We start from the raw sequence: 23,713 nt of genomic DNA, 5'->3' as shown, positions 1-23,713 counted from the left end.
AAATCCAAAGGGTTTCTATAGGTACATTAAAAGTAAAAGATTAGTGAGGGATAAAATTGGACCCCTTGTAGATAGGGAGGGTAGGCTATGTGAGAAGTCAGAGGAGATGGGGGAAATTTTAAATGATTTCTTTTCCTTGGTTTTCACCAGGGAGAAAAATATTGAACCATTTGAAGTAAAGAAAAATAGTGGGGAGGTCATGAATCATATAAGGATAACCGAGGAGGTAGTGATGGCAGTGTTAATAAAGATAAAGGTGGACAAATCTCCGGGTCCAGACAATGTATTCCCAAGGACACTCAGGGAGACTAGTGTACAGAGAGTGGGGCCATTAACAGAGATATTTAGGATGTCATTGGTCACAGGGGTGGTGCCAGAGAATTGGAGGGTGGCTCATGATGTTCCGCTGTTTAAGAAAGGGTCCAAATGTAAGCCTGGAAATTATAGACCTGTGAGTCTGATGTCTGTGGTGAGTAAGTTGATGGAAAATGTTCTGAGGGATGGCATTTACAAATATTTGGAAGAACAGGGATTGATAGGTAGTAATCAGCATGGTTTTGTCAGGGGTAGATCATGCTTAACAAACTTTGTAGAGTTAACACCAGAGGACATGTGTACTGCTACAAGCCCAGAGGACCCCAAAACCCAGCAGCAATAGATATGCACCATGACAAAGGGTTACTTAAACAAAAGTTGCTTTTAATTATCTTTGAACATGAAAATAGAATCAAACTTTAACTTATCTCTATTGATTCACTTAACCCCCTTCTAATGCTAAGCTCAGGTGTGTGTAAGTTCAGCAAAGTTCTTTGGTTCACAGTCCAATCTCACTGGTTGCAGGCAATTCTTGTACTGTGCACAGAAGTAAACATTAATAAAGTTCACCAGGCTTTGGTGCTTAACAGGTAAATGGTTACCACTCAGAAGGGTTCTTGTTGGTTTTCAGAGAGAGAGTTTTTCTTGTTCCAGGACATCCCCAACTGATTCCTTTTTAATCAGCCACTCCAGTCTCTCGCTGATGAAACTTGCCCCATCAGGGTACTCTTTCTTTCAGGTGACCACAGAGTTCCTTTATGTTTCTTCTATTCAGGCTGTCTTCCAAAGCCTCCCTCTCTCTCTCTCTCTCTCTCTCTCTCTCTCTCACATGACCTTCCAGACAGTAAGTTCTGTTTTCCAGACAGAGCCTCTACTGCCTGTTGTTACATTTGTTGCCTTTTTCAATTAACAGTCCATCTTGAGTCTGAGCATTCTTGCAAAAATTCTGTGTTTTAAAGTGTTTGTGTGTGCTCTACAAACCTTTCCCAATTTATCTCCCAAGCACCTCGATATACTGTGTCATAGTACAAAGTGAAGGGAAGGAAGTTCAGGGGAGATATCAGGGTAAGTTTTTTTTACGCAGAGAGTTGTGGGTGCCTGGATTGTCTTGCCAGGGATGGTAGTGGAGGCAGAAACATTGGGGGCAATTTAAGAGACTCTTAGACAGACACACGAATAAAAGGAAAATGGAGGGCTACAGAGTGGGAAGGGTTTAGAATTTTTCGGTTGGAATTTATAGGTTGACACAACATTGAGGGCCCAAGGGCCTGTACTGTGTTGTGGTGTTCTATGTTCGAAGTTTTATGATCTACACACTTAGGGAAATTTACAGCCAGTTACCCAACCAACCTGCACGCCTGTGCCTTTGGGAGACTCCCACTCTGTCACAAAGAAAACCCGTGCAGTTACAGATAGAGCATCAAAATCAGGACTGTCAGGCTTCTTCCCACAGGCTGTAATCAAGTAATATGTTTTTATGTGTGTATATATACTTGATTAATATATATATTAATATATATTAATATACTTGTCCGTGAACTACTCTTTGCAGACGATGCCGCTTTAGTTGCCCATTCAGAGCCAGCTCTTCAGCGCTTGACGTCCTGCTTTGCGGAAACTGCCAAAATGTTTGGCCTGGAAGTCAGCCTGAAGAAAACTGAGGTCCTCCATCAGCCAGCTCCCCACCATGACTACCAGCCCCCCCACATCTCCATCGGGCACACAAAACTCAAAACGGTCAACCAGTTTACCTATCTCGGCTGCACCATTTCATCAGATGCAAAGATCGACAATGAGATAGACAACAGACTCGCCAAGGCAAATAGCACCTTTGGAAGACTACACAAAAGAGTCTGGAAAAACAACCAACTGAAAAACCTCACAAAGATAAGCGTATACAGAGCCGTTGTCATACCCACACTCCTGTTCGGCTCCGAATCATGGGTCCTCTACCGGCATCACCTACGGCTCCTAGAACGCTTCCACCAGCGTTGTCTCCGCTCCATCCTCAACATTCATTGGAGCGACTTCATCCCTAACATCGAAGTACTCGAGATGGCAGAGGCCGACAGCATCGACTCCACACTGCTGAAGATCCAGCTGCGCTGGATGGGTCACGTCTCCAGAATGGAGGACCATCGCCTTCCCAAGATCGTGTTATATGGCGAGCTCTCCACTGGCCACCATGACAGAGATGCACCAAAGAAGAGGTACAAGGACTGCCTAAAGAAATCTCTTGGTGCCTGCCCCATTGACCACCGCCAGTGGGCTGATATCGCCTCAAACCGTGCATCTTGGCGCCTCACAGTTCGGCGGGCAGCAACCTCCTTTGAAGAAGACCGCAGAGCCCACCTCACTGACAAAAGGCAAAGGAGGAAAAACCCAACACCCAACCCCAACCCACCAATTTTCCCCTGCAACCGCTGCAACTGTGTCTGCCTGTCCCGCATCGGACTTGTCAGCCACAAACGAGCCTGCAGCTGACGTGGACATTTACCCACTCCATAAATCTTCGTCCGCGAAGCCAAGCCAAAGAAAGAATATATATGTGTGTGTGTGTGTGTGTGTGTGTGTGTGTGTGTGTGTGTGTGTGTGTTTATTTATTTAGAATCATATCTACATAGGCAGGTTGCATATGTACAGTCAGATAATAATGAACTTGAACCTAAAGAGAATGCAGACACTGGGAACTAGAGCAAAAAAATGAACTACTGAAGAAACTTAGCAGTGTGTAACTCAAAAATCTGCTGATGCTGCAAGTGCAGCTGACACACAGAAACACTGGAGGAAGTCAGCAGGTCTCTCAGCGTCCATTGGAGGTAAAGATATATTACAGACATTTCAGGCTTGAGCCTTTCTTCAAGGCGTGAGTTTAAAATAAGTCAGGCGTCTGAATTAAAGACTGGGGAGAGAAAGGGGGAAGAATGGGAGGGGGAGGGGTCCAAACCAACAAAAGGTGTTCGTTGGATCTGCTAAGAGGACAGGTGAGAATTAATTTTGGCTCTGTAAAAGGAGACAGAGGGAAAAGAAGAGGAAGAGAGAGAGAGAGAGAGAACTCGAGGAAAGGAGACAGGGGACAAAGATGATAGGGGCGGGGAGAGAGGTCGATGTTAATGGAAGATGAGGTGCTCAAAGAAGTCCAGTCTGTGCCCAGTTTCTCCGATGTAGAGGAGACCACAGCAGGTGCACCTGCAGTAGCTGACCCCTGCAGATTCACAAGTGAAATGTTGCTTCATTTGGGGCCCTGAATGGTGGCGAGGATGGAGGTGTGGGAACAAGAGGACCATCTCCTATGTCACAGGGGTAGGTCTGTAATGGAGGATTTAGACCCTGCTTTTGCTTATCCAAGGCTGAATATCAGTAACCTACTTTGAGAAGAATGTAAGAATCAGCAGGCAGAAGTTAAATTCCACCACGGGGCCCAGAGATGCAGCTATCTGACAAAAAGACATCTGGTACCAAGAACGTTTAATCTTCCTGCTTGTAGGCCGGTTGCTGTTTGAGGTTGATGGGATTGTTGGTCGCAGACTGTCAGGCGACACCTTAAAGCTAAATAAATCATTGTATTGAAAGTGATAAGCTAGAAAGTTGTGGTGTTTGATAGAAGCCTAGGCGTGCTCGGTTATTTTTTTTTGAGCAGGGAATTTTTGGGTAATATAAGCTATGGTCCCGCTGCTGAAGTTTCAGACTCCCTGAGGGGTGGCAATATCTCTCAGCAAGAAGAAGAACTTCTAGAGTCCAACCAACGTTTCAGTTGGGGGAGGTGGAGAAGCTGCTACCGGCGCACAGACAACCTACTACAAGTGTGCGGTTGTTGCCTCGTTTCGGCAGTTGGGACCAGTCCAGGCATTGATAAGTATAATTGGGAAGAGCTTGCTTATTGTAGTTTGAAATCAGCTTTAGATTTTGTAATAAAGATTTGTATAAACTGAAGTGCTCTTAGAGTTAGGAATATGTGTGTCTGTTTTCTTTCGGTAGCTCAAACACTGTGACCAATCTAAAACTAACAAAGTGAGAGGTACAAATTTACCCAGGACAAGGTCTCAAGGGGACGATTAATGGGTAAGGAAGAGAGGTCGAGGGAGTCCTGGAGGGAGGCAGAAGGTGGAGGGGGGAGGAAAAAGGGATTATGTGTCTGGTGGTGGGATCACGGAGAAATTCAGCGGGTCAAGCAGCATCTATGAGGAAAATGGAGAATCAATGTAACGAGCTGCTGGAGGACCAGGTAACATCTATAGAAGAAGAGCTAGGCCCAAAACATTGGTTCCATATCCTTGCCTTCTATGGACATTGTGTGACCTGCTGTATTTCTCCAGCACTTTTTTGCATTAAACATCTCCAGGCAGAACTGGTCAGTCAACGATTCAGGTCAGGGCTCTTTTATGGAAGCCTGCTGCCAATGAGGGGGCTCTGTGGCTAAGGGACAAGTGCATGCAGCTGGCTACTGGAGACTCGAGGTGAGGAACCCACGGAAGCTGTGGGCTGCTGGAGACTGCTGTCAGAAAACTCATGCTGGGCTGAGGACTAGCTCTAACTGGCTGGAGTGGTCCCAGGTATCAGAATCGAGATGCAAGGAGATGGCAAAGGTACTGAAGGGTTCCTGACCATGACGGAGGTTTGGATCTGGAGCTCGGGTCACCAGTGATTTGGACTGTTGGGGGTTGCAGAAGTGCTGGAGGTGATTCCACGGACAATCAGTGACTCTGGAGGGACTCTCTCTCTCTCGCTGCTTTTAGGTGCTCAGATGCAGATAATGCGCTGGCAGACGCAGCTGGGGGAGTGCAGCTTGGACGTTCAGGTAGCTGCGGAGAAGACGCCTTTCTGTCACCTGAACGTGCCGGCTGAAGGAGAGCACCGTCTGAGTGAATGAGGCTCCTGTAGACTGTGGCCGTAGTCCCACTGCTGCTTTCAGGTGCAATGGGGAATTCTCCAAACCGGAGAATATACCTATAGGAGGAGAGTTAGGTAAGTGGTCCTCCTGGCCGGGTTCTCCACTTTCAGGTGGCCACCCGACAGCCGCATTGGGGTAGAATATGTGGCTTTACAGTCGGGTATTCTGGCCACCTGAAAGTGGCTTCTCTGACTGTAAGAAGCACTAAGGCAATTCCTGCCAGTGGCAAATCTGTCTGCCTTGCATTAGGCAAAGAAATTTCATGTAATATGACATTGTTTTATTACTATGATAATAAATTGAATCTTGAAATCTTGATCGACCATTTTTCCCTCCACAGACACTGCTCCAGCAGGACATTTTACTGACAATTAGTTCGCTGGAGTGTTTTCCTGTTCAAACACGATGTTAGAGAAACTCAGCAGGTCAAACAGTGTATATAGCAAAGATAAAGATATATAACCAATGTTTCGGACTTGAGCCCTTCATCAAAGTATGGATAAAAATGTAGACAGGCAGGCAGCTGAACTATTTAGCATAGGTACATAACCAATGTTTCAGGCTTCAGCCCTTCATCCATATATATGTAGGTGAGTGACACAATTTTGAGGGAGTTGATGGGACTGTGAGGAGAATAGAAAAGGGAACAGTGTAAGTGGATGCATGGATTCAGTGGGCAAAGACCCTGTGTCAGTGCTCCTTCTGAGAGGCATAGACAGAGTGGACAGTTTCCCAGGGTGGGAGCAGCAAACATCAGAGGACATCTGTACAAAGTGAGGGGAGGAAAGTTTTGGGGAAACAACAGGGTTAGGTTTTTGTTTTGCACAATGAGAGATGTGGGTGCCTGGAATGCCTTGCCAGGAGGTGGTGGTGGAGAACATTTGGTGCATTTATGAGACCAAAACATTGGTCATGTATCCATTGAGTTTCTCCAGCATTGTATTTTTACTTCAATTAAGGTGCCCGCAGACTTTCGCGTTTTTATTACTGCTTTCTTATTCAGTTCGTTTATCTCAATAATCATCGCATTCCCTTTGTCAAACCCCCCCTCCCCCACCCCCCAAACTGGAGCACTTAACATCGCCCTGCCGATGTCCCTCTTAATTTGTATCAGAAGGTAGATTTGATTGACAGTTTGCAAGGTCAATGTCTCTCCAGGCATCGATTGGATAAAATAACTGTCAATCAGAACGATTTGCGTTCGATCTTCATTTCGATTGAACAAACCGCTGCCCGCCCTCTTATCCCAAGTTCACCCACATCACGTGAACAGAGCTGTCAATCGAACGACATCTCCTGACCATTGGCTACTGTCGCTGTCAATAGAAACCGTATCCCTACGTTCATTGGCTATGACTCATGTCACTCAGGATTCGCCGTTGATGTTGTTCCGTGATTGGACTAGAAGGCAGGCTTTAGTTTAGCCTCTCCACCTCCTCCTCCAATTGGCGATGGAGGGCCGGCCTTTCGCCTGGCAGTCAGGTTGGGATCGACGCGAGCAGGATGGCGGTGAGTGGTTAACGGTCCGTGGGTCTGAGGCGTGCTGCCGGGCTGGATTTAAACCATCAAAGGCGGCCGGGCCGGGTTGGGGGTAGGGGTCGAAATCTCCATCACCGGCGGTCCTGTTATCGGTTATAAACTGCGTCTCCTCGGCTTGTCCCGGTCGAAGGCCTCAAATGCTGCCTCGTCGTTTCCTGCTCGTTCTGGCCGCCCTGAAGCCGAGGGGAGGACGGCGACCACCTGAAGCCCAGGCCCTTTGTTCACCTCCTTATGACACGCTCGTAATGAATGAGAGCACCTCCTATTAAAATGCTGGAGGTATCAGGGTGTAGGGTGGAATAAATCAGTGAAAGCCCCTTATTAGATTGAGGAGCCCCCTGAGGCTTGGTCTGTGGAAATGATTATATATATGCTTTGCATTTTGCAGCCTGGAGTTGCCCTGTGCAGTAGGAAGCTGGATAGTTTTGTCATACTTCAACCACGGGTGTCTGCAGAGCTTTCTGTTATACTTGCGCTGGGGTTGAGCCCAGATCCCTGCAGTTTGTTCCTCACAGGTATAGGGTGTGATTCCCAGACCCTGGGCAGCCTGATCTATGTACCTGAGCGATAAAGAGGGGGGGTATGCAGTGCTGCTTTCCAAGACTCATTTGACAGGATGGCGCAACAGTGACGGCGCTTCCTGAGAAGACTGAAGTGGCCACCATCGTGTCAACCTTCTACAGGAGCTCTATCGGGGCCATCCTGGCCAACTGCATTACGGCGTGGTGTGGTTCGTGCAGAGAAATGGATCCCAGGTCAATCTACAGGACCGTAACAGCAGCAGAGAGGAATCTCCCTGCTCCCCCACCGATGTGAGCTACCGGGGGTCATTGTCTGAAGAGGGCGCACAAAAATCCTTCTTTCAGCTCCTCCTGTCAGGAAAATGATACAGGAGGATCAGAGCCAGCACCACCAGGCTGAGAAATAGCTTCTTCGCACAGGCAGAGAGAATGCTGAATGACCAAAGGAACTGCTCACACGAACCCTCGAAGGCTCTACCATTTATAAAACTATTTATTTATTTGTGTGTGTGTATATGTATATATCTACACACACACACACACACACACACACACACACACACACACACTATATATATATAGATTATTTATTTTTTGTGTATACGTGTATGTATATATATATATATATATGAATACTTGTTGTGGATGTGTATTTGAATTTAAATTTTTAGACATACAGCACGGTAACAGGCTTTTTCAGCCCATGCTGCCCAGTTAACCTAAAACCCTTGTACTTTTTTTTGAATGGTGGGAGGAAACCCATGCAGACTCCTTACAGACAGTGTGGGATTTGAACCCCGGTCACTGGCGTTGTGTTTGGTAATGTGCCGGGAGTTTCCACGGGGACCAGAGAACATTATTGAACTTGTGCAATTAGATGACAATAAACTTGACCTGACTGTAGGTACTGGGGTGAGAATATGAAAAGGACATATATTGTCATATACGTACAATGTACCGTTATCACCTTGGGGCTGGAGATTGTACAGTAATGACAGGGGAACTTGAGCCCTGGAAGAAGTGACCTGTAAGGAACAAAGTAAAAACACACAGAAATGCTCGAGGATCTCAGCTGGTCTCGCAGCATCCACAGGAGGTGAAAATCTATTACTGATGTTTCAGGCCTGAGCTCTTCCTCAAGGAATAAGCAAAGAACAGGAAGGTGTCAGAATAAAGACAAGGCTGGCTGGGGGAGGAGTCCTGACCAACAAATGGTGTTAATTGGATATGATGAGAAGAGAGGTAAGAATTGATTTTGGCTCTGTGAAAAAAGACAGGGAAAAGGGAAGAGAAAGAGAGACCAGAGCTTGGGGGGGGGGGGGGGGGGGGGAGACGGGACACGTGGGAGAGGGTTTAGCGAAAGCTAGAAAAGTCCAAGCTAATGCCATCCAGTTGAAGGCTGCCCAGACTGTTGAGGTGTTCTTCCTCCATTTTGTGGGTGGCCTCAGTCTGGCAGTGCATTGAGAGCATGGACAGACATGTCAGGAAAGGAATGGGATGGGGATTTGAAATGGGCGGCCACTGGGAGATCCACACTATTGCAAAGGATATCAGAGCTAACCCATGTGGTCAATGAAGTGATCTCCCAGTCTGCGGCAGTCTCTCAGAAGGAGAATTGAAAGGAACTGAGGTCCAGGTGAGGTGTTCGGGACCAAATTAATAAATAACATTGGTCATCTTTGGATAGTTATCTGGGCCCAATTGGCACAGGGTCAGATGGGTCATAGTTGAATGCGTGGGGGAAGAAAGGAGTTTGGGGCATGGGAGGCAGTACTGGAGAAGGGGGCTATCAGCAGCAAGAGTAGGTCATTTGGAACTTTGAGCCTGCTCTGCAGTTTAATCAGATTGTGGAAGGTTTTTAATTTGTGCTCCGTTCCACTTTCCAGTCTTATTGCCATAACCATAGATTCATCACTAGCCCACAATTCTAAGCCTTGAATATACTCATCATTGATTGACCACCTGGGTCAGTGGGTTTCAAAGATACACACCACCCCCCCCAAAAAAAAATCTCCAGAGGTTAAACCCTTGTTTTGAGAATCTTCCCCCAAATTAAAATGATTTTAGTCGAACTGATCTGTTCCACTTTCATGAACGACAAGTTGCAGAAAAGGCAGGGTCAATTCCCGGATATATGGATATAATTCAAGAGGAATCTTGAAGAATAACAATGAAACAGGGAGAAATTTGACCCATCAAGTCTGGTGCTGTTCCTTTCAAAGCATTCCCATTGGGTTTATTTCCCCATTGTTTCCCCAAATTTTTGCACCCTATTTTCCTTCTTGTGTCTGTCAATTCTTCATTTGTAGTCTGACTGATTGCTTCCATCATCTTCACTGGTACTGAGTACCAGACATGGCCCTCTGCATAAAACTGGATTAGTCTCCATTTTGTTTTCCTGTTACTTTAAGTGTAAGAAATAGAAGCAGGAGTCGGCAATCTGGCCTCTTGAGCCAGCTCCACCATTCAATTAGATCGTGGCTGTTTGGATAATGGGCATCTCCACTTGCCTGTCTTTCCCCCACATCCTTTAATAAAATCTATCTGACCTTTTCTTAAATATATTTACTGAGGTTGCCTCCATTGCTTCCATGGGCAGCAAATTCCACAGAATCACCTCTGGGAAAAGCGGTTCCTCCTCCTCTCCATCCTAAATCTACTCCCCTGAATCTTGAGGCTATGTCCCCTAGTTCTGGTCTCTCCCCACCGATGGGAACAACTTTCCTACCTCTAATCTATGCCTTTCATAACTTTATACGTTTCTGTAAAATCTCTTATTCTTCTAAATTCCAGTGAATACAGTCCCAGATGACTCAATCTCTTCTCATAGACTTACCCCCTCATCTCTGGAATCAACCTTGTGGACTTTCTCTTCACTGCCTCCAAAGCCAATGCATCCTTCCTCAAGTAAGGAGACCAGAACTACACGCATTACTCCAGTTGTGGCCACAGCAGTACCTTGTACAGTTACAGCTTAATATCTGTGCTCCTAAATTCAGTCCCTGTAGCAATGAAAGGCAATATTCCATTTGCATTCTTGATAGCCTGCTGTACCTGTTGCAAACCAACCTTTTCCAATTCATGCATAAACACTCCGGAGTCCTTCTGCACAGCAGTATGCTGCAATCCCTTGCCATTTAATCTTGGTCCTCAAACTGTCTGCTATTGGAAATTGGTTCTAAATATGGCAATAATGTACAGCTTCATAAAAAATATTATCACCCTCTTATTCAAGGACAATCACATCTTCTCCAGTTTAACTGTCTTGCTGAAATCTTTCATTCCTGGAACTAATCCAGTAAAGAGGGTCCTGGGGGTAAGGTTTCAACCTGAAACCTTGACCATTCCATTCACAGATGCTGCTTTAGAGTTCTTCCAGCAATTTGCTTTTTGTGCCATTCCAGTAAATCTTTTCTGTTCTCTAAGACCTTCACTGCCTTCCCAAATGTAATAACCAGAACTAGACACAGTACTCCACCTGTAGGATCATAGAAAGAGGCTGTTCCTTCAACTGCAAACTGACAAAATAGCACCCAAACTTCATCCTGTTTTACAGCACAAGATCTTGGCTATCCACCTCGTAGGATGAAGAGGGTTCCTTTCAGTCAGTTTGTGGGGTTTGATAAGAGAAAACCCCACTCCTCAGAAAGGAACTGCATGTGTGAATAGATTTTAGGTGAGTAGGGTTGCGCAGGTCCAGACCCACCCTCTCGACATCCAGCAACATGGTGAGGCTGGGGGAAGTTCTGTTGCAGTGAATGGCCATACCAAGCTTCGATACAAGGGACGCCCTTTCTGCGCATCACGGCAAGTGTTTGCTAGATGGCTGTTGACCCTATGAGCGGGTTTGTCAGCCCTTTGATGGGTCTTGTTTTACATCCTACAGGGTATATAACCACCCTCCTTACCAGGCAAGCCTGGTGGGGGAGCCAGTTTAGTCGCTGACTATATCCAACCATGTGACAGGTAATACTAGGTTATATGGTACCAGTAGCACACAGATGAGTGACCTGGTGAGTAGCCCTGTAGATTGTCTCTGCGTACAAACCATTTTACATGTAATGAGAGCTTCTGCCTTTCCAGCCTTTTAGGCTATAGCCGCTTTCAGCTGGCCAGAATACCCTGATGTAAAGCCACCTTATTCTACTTGAATCCGGCTGTCGGGAGGCCTCCTGAAAGCGGAAAACCCGGCCCTGAGGAGTACTTACCCAACCCTCCTTGGGGAGGTATATTCTCTGCTTACGAGCAGTCCCCCGAGGTGCCTGAAAGCGCCAGCGGCTGCTAAGGGGCGGGCAGGTGATGTCATTAGCCTGAGACGCTGTGGCGCGATTTTTGAAAAACTGGAGAGTGTGCAGGCTCAGCATTACCAGAAAAGTCACATTTTTCGGTACATTAGAGGCATTTCTCTTCTCTGCTCCAGGCCCGCCATGATCCTATGTTCCTTTCTGCTTCAGCCTTGATGCACTGCAAATTACATCACGACAGCAGGTGGGACTACGGCCACAGTCGACAGGAGCCAGCGTTCACTCCAAGGCGCCTCTCCTGCAGCCGGACCTTTCAGGTGCCAGAACAGCGTCTTCAGCGCTGCCACCTGAACGTCGATTCGAACACACCCACAGCCGCTTCTGCAGGCACATTCTTGGAGCGGTTGCACCTGAAAGTGGCTTACAAATTCCACATGTGCAGGCAAGGCCACCAGCCATCATCATGTCAACCTTCTACAGGAGCTCAGTTGAGAGCATCCTGGCAGGCTGCGTCACAGTGTCATGCAGTTATTGCAGAGAAATGAATCAGAGGTCAATCCACAGTATCCATAAGAGTGGCCGAGAGGAACGTTGGAGTCTCCCTTTCCATCGATATGATCTGCCGCGATCCTTGTCTGAAGAGGACGTGTAAAATCATTGAAACCCCCTACCACTCCACGCACAGCATCTTTCAGCTGCTCCCGTTGGGGAAGAGAGAAAGATCAGAGCCAGTACCACCAGGCTGAGGAACTGCTTCTTCCACGGGCAGAGAGAATGCTGAACGACCAAAGGAACGGCTCACACTCACCATCTGAGACTACCATATGAAACAAAATTTATTTATTAATATATATATATATATATGTATATGTGAATCCTTCTGCATATTTATTGTTTGTATATGTGTTATGTCTACTTGTGTGTCTGCAAGCTTTGCACTGAGGACTGGAGAATCCTGTTTTGGCGGGTTGTACTTGTGCAATCAGATGACAATAAGCTTGACTACTTATCCTATCAATTTTGTTGCATCTTTTTGAGGGAAATAGGAAATACTTTCTATTTACTCTATCTGGATTCCTCTCAATTTTGTACATAATTGATGTCTCCCTTCAGCCACACCTTTGCAAGGCAAACAACCATTTCCAATCTTTCTTCATGGACAACAGCTTTCAGTTCTGGCACCATCCTCATAAATTTCCTGTGTGTCCTCCAGTGATTCACACCTTTCTTGTGGTTTAAATGACTTTGTGTGCAGTTCTTCCTGTAAAACCACCTTCCTGTGTTCTATTCCTTAGCTAGTACTTTAACTGGTAGCTTTTGGTTTGTCTTTTCAGGCACCTTATCAAACCATTGTGCCACTTTAAAGGATCTATGGACGTGTGCTGTTTCTCCATACCTCTCAATTTCTTTCTGTTCCCTTGGCTTGTTGCACCTCCCATGTACTGCCTCACACTTTTCTGAATTAAATTCCAATTGCTTCTTCTGCCCAACTGATCAGACTATCTGTATCTTTCTGCAATGTAACACTTTCCCCTGGAGCTTTCTTAAATGCAAGTTTAAATCATTCATGTATAATCTTAAAGCAAAAGACTTGACAGCTTTTAATAGCCTTCCATTCTCAAAAATTCCTGTCATCTATTACTCTTGCTTCTTGCAACTGAACAATTTTAGAATGTGATTTAGCAATTCCTTGGATTCCATGGACTTTTTTTTTGGTCCAGGCTGCCCATGTCAAAACCTTTCTAGAATCCAATTAGATGACATCAATCACAATGCCCTCACAAATTCTCCTTGTTACCTCCTCTGAGCAACTCCATCAATTTCCCTGAGCAGATCTGTGTTGTCCTATGCCTTTCTAAGCGCTTGTTGATTCTAATAATTCACCCACCACTAATTAGCTGGTCAGCAGTGACTAAGTTTAGCCTTTCCTCTTTCATTAAACAGTGGAACAGCTTTAATAGTTCTCTCATTTAAATTTAGAAAGTACAAACTTCTTAAAGGCAGCACTGGATTCACACCAGCCCTGTGCTAACCGTGCCAACAGAATGCACTTCTGACTATTTACTCTTTTCATAGATGAGGATGTATATCATCTGGGTCTGTTGATTCATTGACTTTTAAACCTTTTTATTATCATTCCATTTAATATTTTACTCCTTAATTGCTGCATTGGCAACTTTCCCCATACAGAATTTAGTAAGAACATTACTCATTTAATTGCCTTCACTTATAGATTATTGTTTTGATCTCCAACCCTTTCCTTTCCATGGTTATCCTTTTGCTCATCATGTATTTACAGAACATCTTTGGGATGTAGTTTTGCTTATTGATCCTTTCTGTTCATTTATATATTTTTTTCTTTTCTAGCTTTGATGCTCCACATAACATTTATGTCTTTTTGAGATCAAGCTGAAGGGCTGCTACACTTCTGCTTTCTTGTGCATAAGGCTGCTTTACTGTTGTGCAAAGATCTACATTGGAGTTGGCTCAGTACACTGCAGGAGCTCACAACATACTGTTGCATAGCATGCGACTTTGTTGACTTCACCACTTTGGCCAGAGCAGACTGACTTGATTAACCGGCAGAGGGGACACCACTTTGGCCAGAGCAGACTGACTTGATTAACCAGCAGAGGGGACACCACTTTGGCCAGAGCAGACTGACTTGATTAACCGGCAGAGGGGACACCACTTTGGCCAGAGCAGACTGACTTGATTAACCAGCAGAGGGGACACCACTTTGGCCAGAGCAGACTGACTTGATTAACCAGCAGAGGGGACACCACTTTGGCCAGAGCAGACTGACTTGATTAACCAGCAGAGGGGACACCACTTTGGCCAGAGCAGACTGACTTGATTAACCAGCAGAGGGGACACCACTTTGGCCAGAGCAGACTGACTTGATTAACCAGCAGAGGGGACACCACTTTGGCCAGAGCAGACTGACTTGATTAACCAGCAGAGGGGACACCACTTTGGCCAGAGCAGACTGACTTGATTAACCAGCAGAGGGGACACCACTTTGACCAAAGCAGACTGACTTGATTAACCAGCAGAGGGAACACCACTTTGACCAAAGCAGACTGACTTGATTAACCAGCAGAGGGGACACCACTTTGGCCAGAGCAGACTGACTTGATTAACCGGCAGAGGGGACACCACTTTGGCCAGAGCAGACTGACTTGATTAACCAGCAGAGGGGACACCACTTTGACCAAAGCAGACTGACTTGATTAACCAGCAGAGGGGACACCACTTTGGCCAGAGCAGACTGACTTGATTAACCAGCAGAGGGGACACCACTTTGGCCAGAGCAGACTGACTTGATTAACCAGCAGAGGGGACACCACTTTGACCAAAGCAGACTGACTTGATTAACCAGCAGAGGGGACACCACTTTGGCCAGAGCAGACTGACTTGATTAACCGGCAGAGGGGACACCACTTTGGCCAGAGCAGACTGACTTGATTAACCAGCAGAGGGGACACCACTTTGACCAAAGCAGACTGACTTGATTAACCAGCAGAGGGGACACCACTTTGGCCAGAGCAGACTGACTTGATTAACCAGCAGAGGGGACACCACTTTGGCCAGAGCAGACTGACTTGATTAACCAGCAGAGGGGACACCACTTTTGCCAGAGCAGACTGACTTGATTAACCGGCAGAGGGGACACCACTTTGGCCAGAGCAGACTGACTTGATTAACCGGCAGAGGGGACACCACTTTGGCCAGAGCAGACTGACTTGATTAACCGGCAGAGGGGACACCACTTTGGCCAGAGCAGACTGACTTGATTAACCAGCAGAGGGGACACCACTTTGACCAAAGCAGACTGACTTGATTAACCAGCAGAGGGGACACCACTTTGGCCAGAGCAGACTGACTTGATTAACCAGCAGAGGGGACACCACTTTGGCCAGAGCAGACTGACTTGATTAACCAGCAGAGGGGACACCACTTTGGCCAGAGCAGACTGACTTGATTAACCAGCAGAGGGGACACCACTTTTGCCAGAGCAGACTGACTTGATTAACCGGCAGAGGGGACACCACTTTTGCCAGAGCAGACTGACTTGATTAACCGGCAGAGGGGACACCACTTTTGCCAGAGCAGACTGACTTGATTAACCGGCAGAGGGGACACCACTTTGGCCAGAGCAGACTGACTTGATTAACCGGCAGAGGGGAATGTGCTGACGATTACTTCTGAGATTTGTGGGATTTGATGAAGGGTTGAAAACATCTTTGGAATTGGAGCAATAAATGTATGTATTTTAGTTGCGAAGAAAGGTCAGATGTGAGTTTCATCACTTGGTGAAGGGTTGATAGTGAATGGTAAAAAGAAGGGACAGCTTGCCTTCAGAATGCTTAGATTTTCGTTAATGCTATGAACTGCTTGCACCAATGAATTAATTATTGTAGAGCTATGACTACAGTGCAGGAAAACGGCATATTTTTTTGATTAATAACATCCCAAAACAGTGAAATAGCTGGATCAATTGTTCATTTGGTGGTATTGCAGAATAATTATTGAGTTTTGCACATTAGATGAGATTTGCAGACATTTATATTGTTAAATATTTCATCTCAGATTTGTGAGTGATGTTGATAGTTTCTTTTGTTTTCCGTTCGCCAGCTCATCTGAACATAATGACTAGTTATTATTCCTATGGCAGAAGGCAATCAGTTGGATCACAGCATTGCTTTCGATGTTGTTCACTCTTCAATATTTCACTGCAGAATCAGTGGGTAGCCCTTGGTAATAAACCTGGTGTTCTCCTCAAAGCTCTGGCACTGCCATGAGCTGAATTGTTTGATCAGCAATTTGTACAACTTCACCTCTGTAATTTAGTTATTTGGTGTTTTTTGCAAATTAGATTGAGGTGTATGGTTTTAATTTAAGCCCCTTTCACAGTGTCCCACTTAGGTGTGGTCTAATGTGAGAGGCCAAACCCCCATTCTTATCCCGGGACACTGAACGGCCAATTTACTGGGATGCAAGTGTGAAAGGGGCTTTAGAATCTTCCGTTTGTATTGTAACCTGCAAGTTGTTTTTTTGGATTTTGTGTATCCTGTTGAGCAAATGTTGGCAAAGATAATGAACTTTTTATCCGATCGAGCCATGTTGATGCCTGCACTTCATGTTACTGCCTCATAAGATTTAATTTTTATGCTTTTTGATGAACAGTGCTCCTTTCTGTCTCATGTGGTTCTTCATTATGTTGGTGGTTGTTCAGCTCATATTCCAGAGATCTTTGCCGATGAACTTGCTTACCTCTGCGGTGGAATGACAGATCTACTTTGCACATGCAACCCTCTGACTTGGAAAGAAATTGGAGCAAGCATCTTGCCGGGGTTGGTGGTGGAGGGTGGTACAATAGGGAAATTTAAAAGACTCTGAGACAGGCAAATGGATGCAGGAAAAATAGAGGGTTATGGGTGTGAGGTAGGGGAGGTTTAGTTTGCTGAGTAACTTTGTATCTTTCTTCTTGTACCTCTTTGTTTGGTTGAACTTGGCAGTCAGGTTCACCATATGTGCACCTTCTTGGAGCCAACATTCCTTCCTTTGTAACTGAGCATTTTTGGCTCATTGAATGAAATGAGAGTCCAGACTGAGCCATGTGAGTTTTGTAGGAAGCTAGTTTGAATTCTATCCCTTGCTTATCAAGGTAAATGTAATTAGTGGCTACATGACGTGTTTGTAAATGTTTTGTTAAGCTCCAGCTTAACTTCAGTTTTGATGATTTACATCTATGTTCATAAAGGATAAAGTACAATTTTAAATCACTGACCACAAGACAAATAATTTAATGTTTTAATTTAGATATACAGTACATAACAGGAACTTCCAGCCCACAATCCCATGGTGCTCAGTGATTTCCAAGGCCCAGTATGTTTTGAAGGAAACCGTAGCATCCAAAGGAAGCCCATGCAGACACAGAGAGAACGTACCACCTTACAGACAGCGCTGGATTCGAACCCTGCTTGCTGGCACTGTAACAGCATTGCACTAACCACTATGCTAACCTGAAGTGCATTTTGCCTGAGAAATTTCTCTAAAAGAGCGATCAAATTAGTCTCACTCCATTGCATTTTCTCAGTAACCTGCAAATATTTTTTTTTCCCAAGTACACTAACAGATATATCCCAGTCTTGACAGCTAAAACGACATAATGTCCTGTGGTGCTGCTTGTGGTAAGGCAGATGTTGAGCCGGAATGTTGCAATATGTAAGATGAAGAATCTAGGTCAGCGTGCACTTTGAGGCTGGTGTGTGCAGTTTTACACTAAAGAATAGTGGATTCATTTAGAGATCTGGCTGTAGAAGAGATTCTCTTTCTTTGACTTCCAGAGCAATTATAAAGTCATTGACATTATGAACTATCCTTTGGAACAGAGCTTGAGACAGAAACCTTTGAAATCTTTGTTGAATGGAAAAAAGAGACAAGAAGGTACTTGGTATGTATTGCAGGAATTGTAATTTAGATTTTTATCCATGGCCAAAGCATTTTGTGGCTATTTTAAAAAGTGGAAGGAAGAGTGAAGACATCTGTGAGTAGAATAAATTCACCTGGTCAAGTCTTTCATTTAAAAGTGATCATTAAAATGCCTTAGACATTTGCAACATCCTACACCTTTTATCAAATTTTATGTATTCCCACTAAAATACTGTAGAGAAATTGTGGGTTGCACTAACCTGGAGAAAATGCTTTCCAACTGTGCTCATTTTTTGGCCTTGCCTATTATGACATCTGACAGTGCAGGTCTAGAGAGAAATACAGGATGAAGTTCATTGGCTGTACTCACAAAGATCTGCAGGCCATGTTTCAATATGCCTTTCTTCACATCTACTCATCTAACAAGTTTTGGTAAGTGACCAAGTTTAACAGCACAGGTCATGGCTAGGATTTAAAAGTCAAATGAGTGTGAAATCAGTCATACATACAGCACAGCCATTTTGGCTCACGTCCAAGCTGCCAAATTTACACCAAATTAACCAATAACACCTGGTATGTTTCAAACAGTGGGAGGAAACCGGAGCCGCCGGGGAAAACCCACATAGACACAGGGAGAACAGACTGTGCCCTAGTCCTGATATTTGTTTTAAATTTTGATAAGACAGCAAAACTAGAGGTGACGGGTTATATTTTTAGGTTTTGGGAGAAACTAAACCAGAGGAGGAAAACCATTATTTAAATATAGTGAGGAAAGAGGCAGGTGAAGCTTTGGGAAAAAATGTAGACCAAAACACTCACTGAAGCATAATCTTGTTTTCTTGTTCCAGGAACTGGATATATGACAATGGTGGAATTGTCAGCAGGGCAAAGTGGCTGAATAGCCCTTGTTAGGCAATATGGTGCTTCAATCAGGGCTGAAAAGAACAATTCCCACACAGAAATTGCTAATGTTATAAAGACGTGTCAACTGAAAGGAACCTACGGCAGAGAGGGTGGAAGTAAATAAAAAGCTAAAACAGTCACCATGACTTCCTCATCCCTTCGAAGACAGATGAAAAATATTGTAAACAATTATTCTGAAGCAGAGATAAAAGTAAGGGAGGCTACATCAAATGACCCATGGGGTCCTTCAAGCTCGCTGATGGCGGAAATATCTGACCTGACCTACAATGTGGTGGCTTTCACAGAGATTATGAACATGATCTGGAAGCGCCTCAATGACCACGGCAAGAACTGGCGTCATGTGTACAAGGCTCTGATGTTGATGGACTACCTGATCAAGACAGGCTCTGAGCGGGTAGCACAACAGTGCAAGGAAAACATCTTTGCTGTTCAGACGCTAAAGGACTTTCAGTATATTGATCGAGATGGAAGGGATCAGGGTAATGAAATATCTACTTGTGATTTCTGTGAAACAGTAAGCATGTTTTGTTTTGAGGTGGAAGAGTGGCTCGCATGCACCAGTGAGGAACTAATTCATACAGTCTATCCCAAGTTTGTTGTAGCAGCTAATTAAGATGCTGTTGTTCACCCCAACCAAACTTTAAACTTTGGAAAGTAGGGACCACATTACCTTCCTTGTTTATAACATCTCTTGCAAATCTCCCTTTGAAGGTGACCCAGTGCCAGAGACTGCGACTGCTTGGCGTTCACCAAATTAGAAACATAGAAAATAGGTGTAGGAGTCGGACATTTGGCCCTTCAAGCCTACACCGCCATTCATTTTGATCATGGCTGATCATTGACTCAGTACCCTGTGCCAGCTCTCTCTATACCCCCTGATCCCCCTAGTCACAAGTACTAAATCTTAAATATAGCTATGAAACCGGCCTCAATCACTTCCTGTGGCAGAGAGTTCCATAAATTCACCACCCTCTGAGTGAAAAAATTCTTCCTCATCTCAGTCAAAGGACTTCCCCTTTATCCTTAAACTGTGACCCCTGGTTCTAATAGAAACATAGAAAATAGGGAGTGATGGGGCAAGTGTAATGTAAGCAAATATAAAAATGGGATATTGCGCTCTATTTGATACTGGTCAGGCCTTCAGATGAAGAAACCATAACAATGGCTGCTCTATGTTGCAGATAGCTTTTGATAAATTTGATAAAGTTCTTGGAGTTCTGAACGTGATCCAAATTCTTAATTCTCATTAAATGTTGAATGTACACGATTGCCAAATAATTTCAAAAAAGTGGTCAGGCTGTATTCTCGGCTTCACCTATCTGCTATTAAAATGCTCCAGTGTGTGACCTTTCAATGCCACGCATACCTTGTGGTGGTTTGAGGCTTAATTGTGACTCTGAGATGTTGGTGGGAATTACTCATGATCACAGCTATCAGGAGGAACCAATTAACATCGCACAAGCTGTAGCAGCTTTAACCTTTGTTGTACTTGTTAAAACGAAGTCCAGTAAAACCTCTGGTGTTCAACACTGATGGGATTGGTAGATGCCGGATGAGTGAATTTTCTGGTGGCATGAGATTGCATGTTGCATGACTGGCGAACAAATGAGGAAGTGTGCCAATTTTAAACTTCCATACTTTTTAACCTATTTATTTTCTGTCAATTTATGCTGATTGCTTGAATTATAGATAACAGGTTTTACTGTCGTCCCATTCCAGTTTTAGTTGGCAAAATCAGAAAAGGCGAGATTAAAAAAAATAACTGTTTCTTTGGTGAGAACCAAAAAAATGAACTTTTGTGCATTCTCCATTGTTTGTTTTGGACTCAACAGAATGCTGAGTTGAACTGCAATGTTGAACCAGGCAGCCTTTTAACTGTCTGGAAATTGTTCATAATGGATTCACCCAAATATTTGGTCATTATCAATGAATTTAGGAGGCCCGGGCCTAAGGAGAGAAAACCCCTTGAGGGGCAGAGGTTTTCTTCCAAGCTGCCACATTGGTCATATGCTGTAGTCACATTTAGAATTGGTGAGTGAAAACCTTCTAATACACAATGTTTAGGAAGAGAAATGTAGATATCAGATGGCAAAACGAGCAACCCTTGCAGGTGAAGGAACTGCATCAGTAAAAATAATAGTCAAGGCTTTTATGCTCGAGATCAGGAGTGGCCAAACCGTGACTCTTTGACATATGAGGTGCTGCTGGTGGAAATATGTTAGCTGAAGGAGATACCAAAGCTTCCAAAGCCATCCTGGGGCACTCTGTATCCCTGCATTGGGGCCAGGGTGTCCTGGGATGGGCACGGGCCAGGGTGTCCTGGGATGGGCACGGGCCAGGGTGTCCTGGGATGGGCACGGGCCAGGGTGTCCTGGGATGGGCACGGGCCAGGGTGTCCTGGGATGGGCACGGGCCAGGGTGTCCTGGGATGGGCACGGGCCAGGGTGTCCTGGGATGGGCACGGGCCAGGGTGTCCTGGGATGGGCACGGGCCAGGGTGTCCTGGGATGGGCACGGGCCAGGGTGTCCTGGGATGGGCACGGGCCAGGGTGTCCTGGGATGGGCACGGGCCAGGGTGTCCTGGGATGGGCACGGGCCAGGGTGTCCTGGGATGGGCACGGGCCAGGGTGTCCTGGGATGGGCACGGGCCAGGGTGTCCTGGGATGGGCACGGGCCAGGGTGTCCTGGGATGGGCACGGGCCAGGGTGTCCTGGGATGGGCACGGGCCAGGGTGTCCTGGGATGGGCACGGGCCAGGGTGTCCTGGGATGGGCACGGGCCAGGGTGTCCTGGGATGGGCACGGGCCAGGGTGTCCTGGGATGGGCACGGGCCAGGGTGTCCTGGGATGGGCACGGGCCAGGGTGTCCTGGGATGGGCACGGGCCAGGGTGTCCTGGGATGGGCACGGGCCAGGGTGTCCTGGGATGGGCACGGGCCAGGGTGTCCTGGGATGGGCACGGGCCAGGGTGTCCTGGGATGGGCACGGGCCAGGGTGTCCTGGGATGGGCACGGGCCAGGGTGTCCTGGGATGGGCACGGGCCAGGGTGTCCTGGGATGGGCACGGGCCAGGGTGTCCTGGGATGGGCACGGGCCAGGGTGTCCTGGGATGGGCACGGGCCAGGGTGTCCTGGGATGGGCACGGGCCAGGGTGTCCTGGGATGGGCACGGGCCAGGGTGTCCTGGGATGGGCACGGGCCAGGGTGTCCTGGGATGGGCACGGGCCAGGGTGTCCTGGGATGGGCACGGGCCAGGGTGTCCTGGGATGGGCACGGGCCAGGGTGTCCTGGGATGGGCACGGGCCAGGGTGTCCTGGGATGGGCACGGGCCAGGGTGTCCTGGGATGGGCACGGGCCAGGGTGTCCTGGGATGGGCACGGGCCAGGGTGTCCTGGGATGGGCACGGGCCAGGGTGTCCTGGGATGGGCACGGGCCAGGGTGTCCTGGGATGGGCACGGGCCAGGGTGTCCTGGGATGGGCACGGGCCAGGGTGTCCTGGGATGGGCACGGGCCAGGGTGTCCTGGGATGGGCACGGGCCAGGGTGTCCTGGGATGGGCACGGGCCAGGGTGTCCTGGGATGGGCACGGGCCAGGGTGTCCTGGGATGGGCACGGGCCAGGGTGTCCTGGGATGGGCACGGGCCAGGGTGTCCTGGGATGGGCACGGGCCAGGGTGTCCTGGGATGGGCACGGGCCAGGGTGTCCTGGGATGGGCACGGGCCAGGGTGTCCTGGGATGGGCACGGGCCAGGGTGTCCTGGGATGGGCACGGGCCAGGGTGTCCTGGGATGGGCACGGGCCAGGGTGTCCTGGGATGGGCACGGGCCAGGGTGTCCTGGGATGGGCACGGGCCAGGGTGTCCTGGGATGGGCACGGGCCAGGGTGTCCTGGGATGGGCACGGGCCAGGGTGTCCTGGGATGGGCACGGGCCAGGGTGTCCTGGGATGGGCACGGGCCAGGGTGTCCTGGGATGGGCACGGGCCAGGGTGTCCTGGGATGGGCACGGGCCAGGGTGTCCTGGGATGGGCACGGGCCAGGGTGTCCTGGGATGGGCACGGGCCAGGGTGTCCTGGGATGGGCACGGGCCAGGGTGTCCTGGGATGGGCACGGGCCAGGGTGTCCTGGGATGGGCACGGGCCAGGGTGTCCTGGGATGGGCACGGGCCAGGGTGTCCTGGGATGGGCACGGGCCAGGGTGTCCTGGGATGGGCACGGGCCAGGGTGTCCTGGGATGGGCACGGGCCAGGGTGTCCTGGGATGGGCACGGGCCAGGGTGTCCTGGGATGGGCACGGGCCAGGGTGTCCTGGGATGGGCACGGGCCAGGGTGTCCTGGGATGGGCACGGGCCAGGGTGTCCTGGGATGGGCACGGGCCAGGGTGTCCTGGGATGGGCACGGGCCAGGGTGTCCTGGGATGGGCACGGGCCAGGGTGTCCTGGGATGGGCACGGGCCAGGGTGTCCTGGGATGGGCACGGGCCAGGGTGTCCTGGGATGGGCACGGGCCAGGGTGTCCTGGGATGGGCACGGGCCAGGGTGTCCTGGGATGGGCACGGGCCAGGGTGTCCTGGGATGGGCACGGGCCAGGGTGTCCTGGGATGGGCACGGGCCAGGGTGTCCTGGGATGGGCACGGGCCAGGGTGTCCTGGGATGGGCACGGGCCAGGGTGTCCTGGGATGGGCACGGGCCAGGGTGTCCTGGGATGGGCACGGGCCAGGGTGTCCTGGGATGGGCACGGGCCAGGGTGTCCTGGGATGGGCACGGGCCAGGGTGTCCTGGGATGGGCACGGGCCAGGGTGTCCTGGGATGGGCACGGGCCAGGGTGTCCTGGGATGGGCACGGGCCAGGGTGTC

General features: G+C 47.8%; 1 protein-coding gene across 6 annotated transcripts in view; it reads left to right on the top strand.

Moving 5' to 3' along the window:
• The first annotated feature begins 6,609 nt into the window (after positions 1 to 6,609).
• The window catches only part of LOC138748208 (epsin-2-like), a 71,423-nt gene continuing 54,319 nt past the window's right edge, over positions 6,610 to 23,713 (top strand). For 3 of the 6 annotated variants that reach the window (XM_069908004.1, XM_069908000.1, XM_069907999.1), the window contains exons 1-2: positions 6,610 to 6,715; positions 18,797 to 19,351. In XM_069908004.1, coding sequence (XP_069764105.1) covers positions 18,994 to 19,351 — 358 coding nt within the window. In that variant the 5' untranslated portion in view covers positions 6,610 to 6,715; positions 18,797 to 18,993. The other 3 variants (XM_069908002.1, XM_069908003.1, XM_069908001.1) reach the window with 3 other exon arrangements.

This window comes from Narcine bancroftii, chromosome 13 (genome assembly GCF_036971445.1).
Source record: "Narcine bancroftii isolate sNarBan1 chromosome 13, sNarBan1.hap1, whole genome shotgun sequence".
Classification (NCBI taxonomy): domain Eukaryota; kingdom Metazoa; phylum Chordata; class Chondrichthyes; order Torpediniformes; family Narcinidae; genus Narcine; species Narcine bancroftii.
The sequence above is the reverse complement of the archived record's forward strand: the minus strand, read 5'-3'. Positions and strand labels throughout refer to the sequence as shown.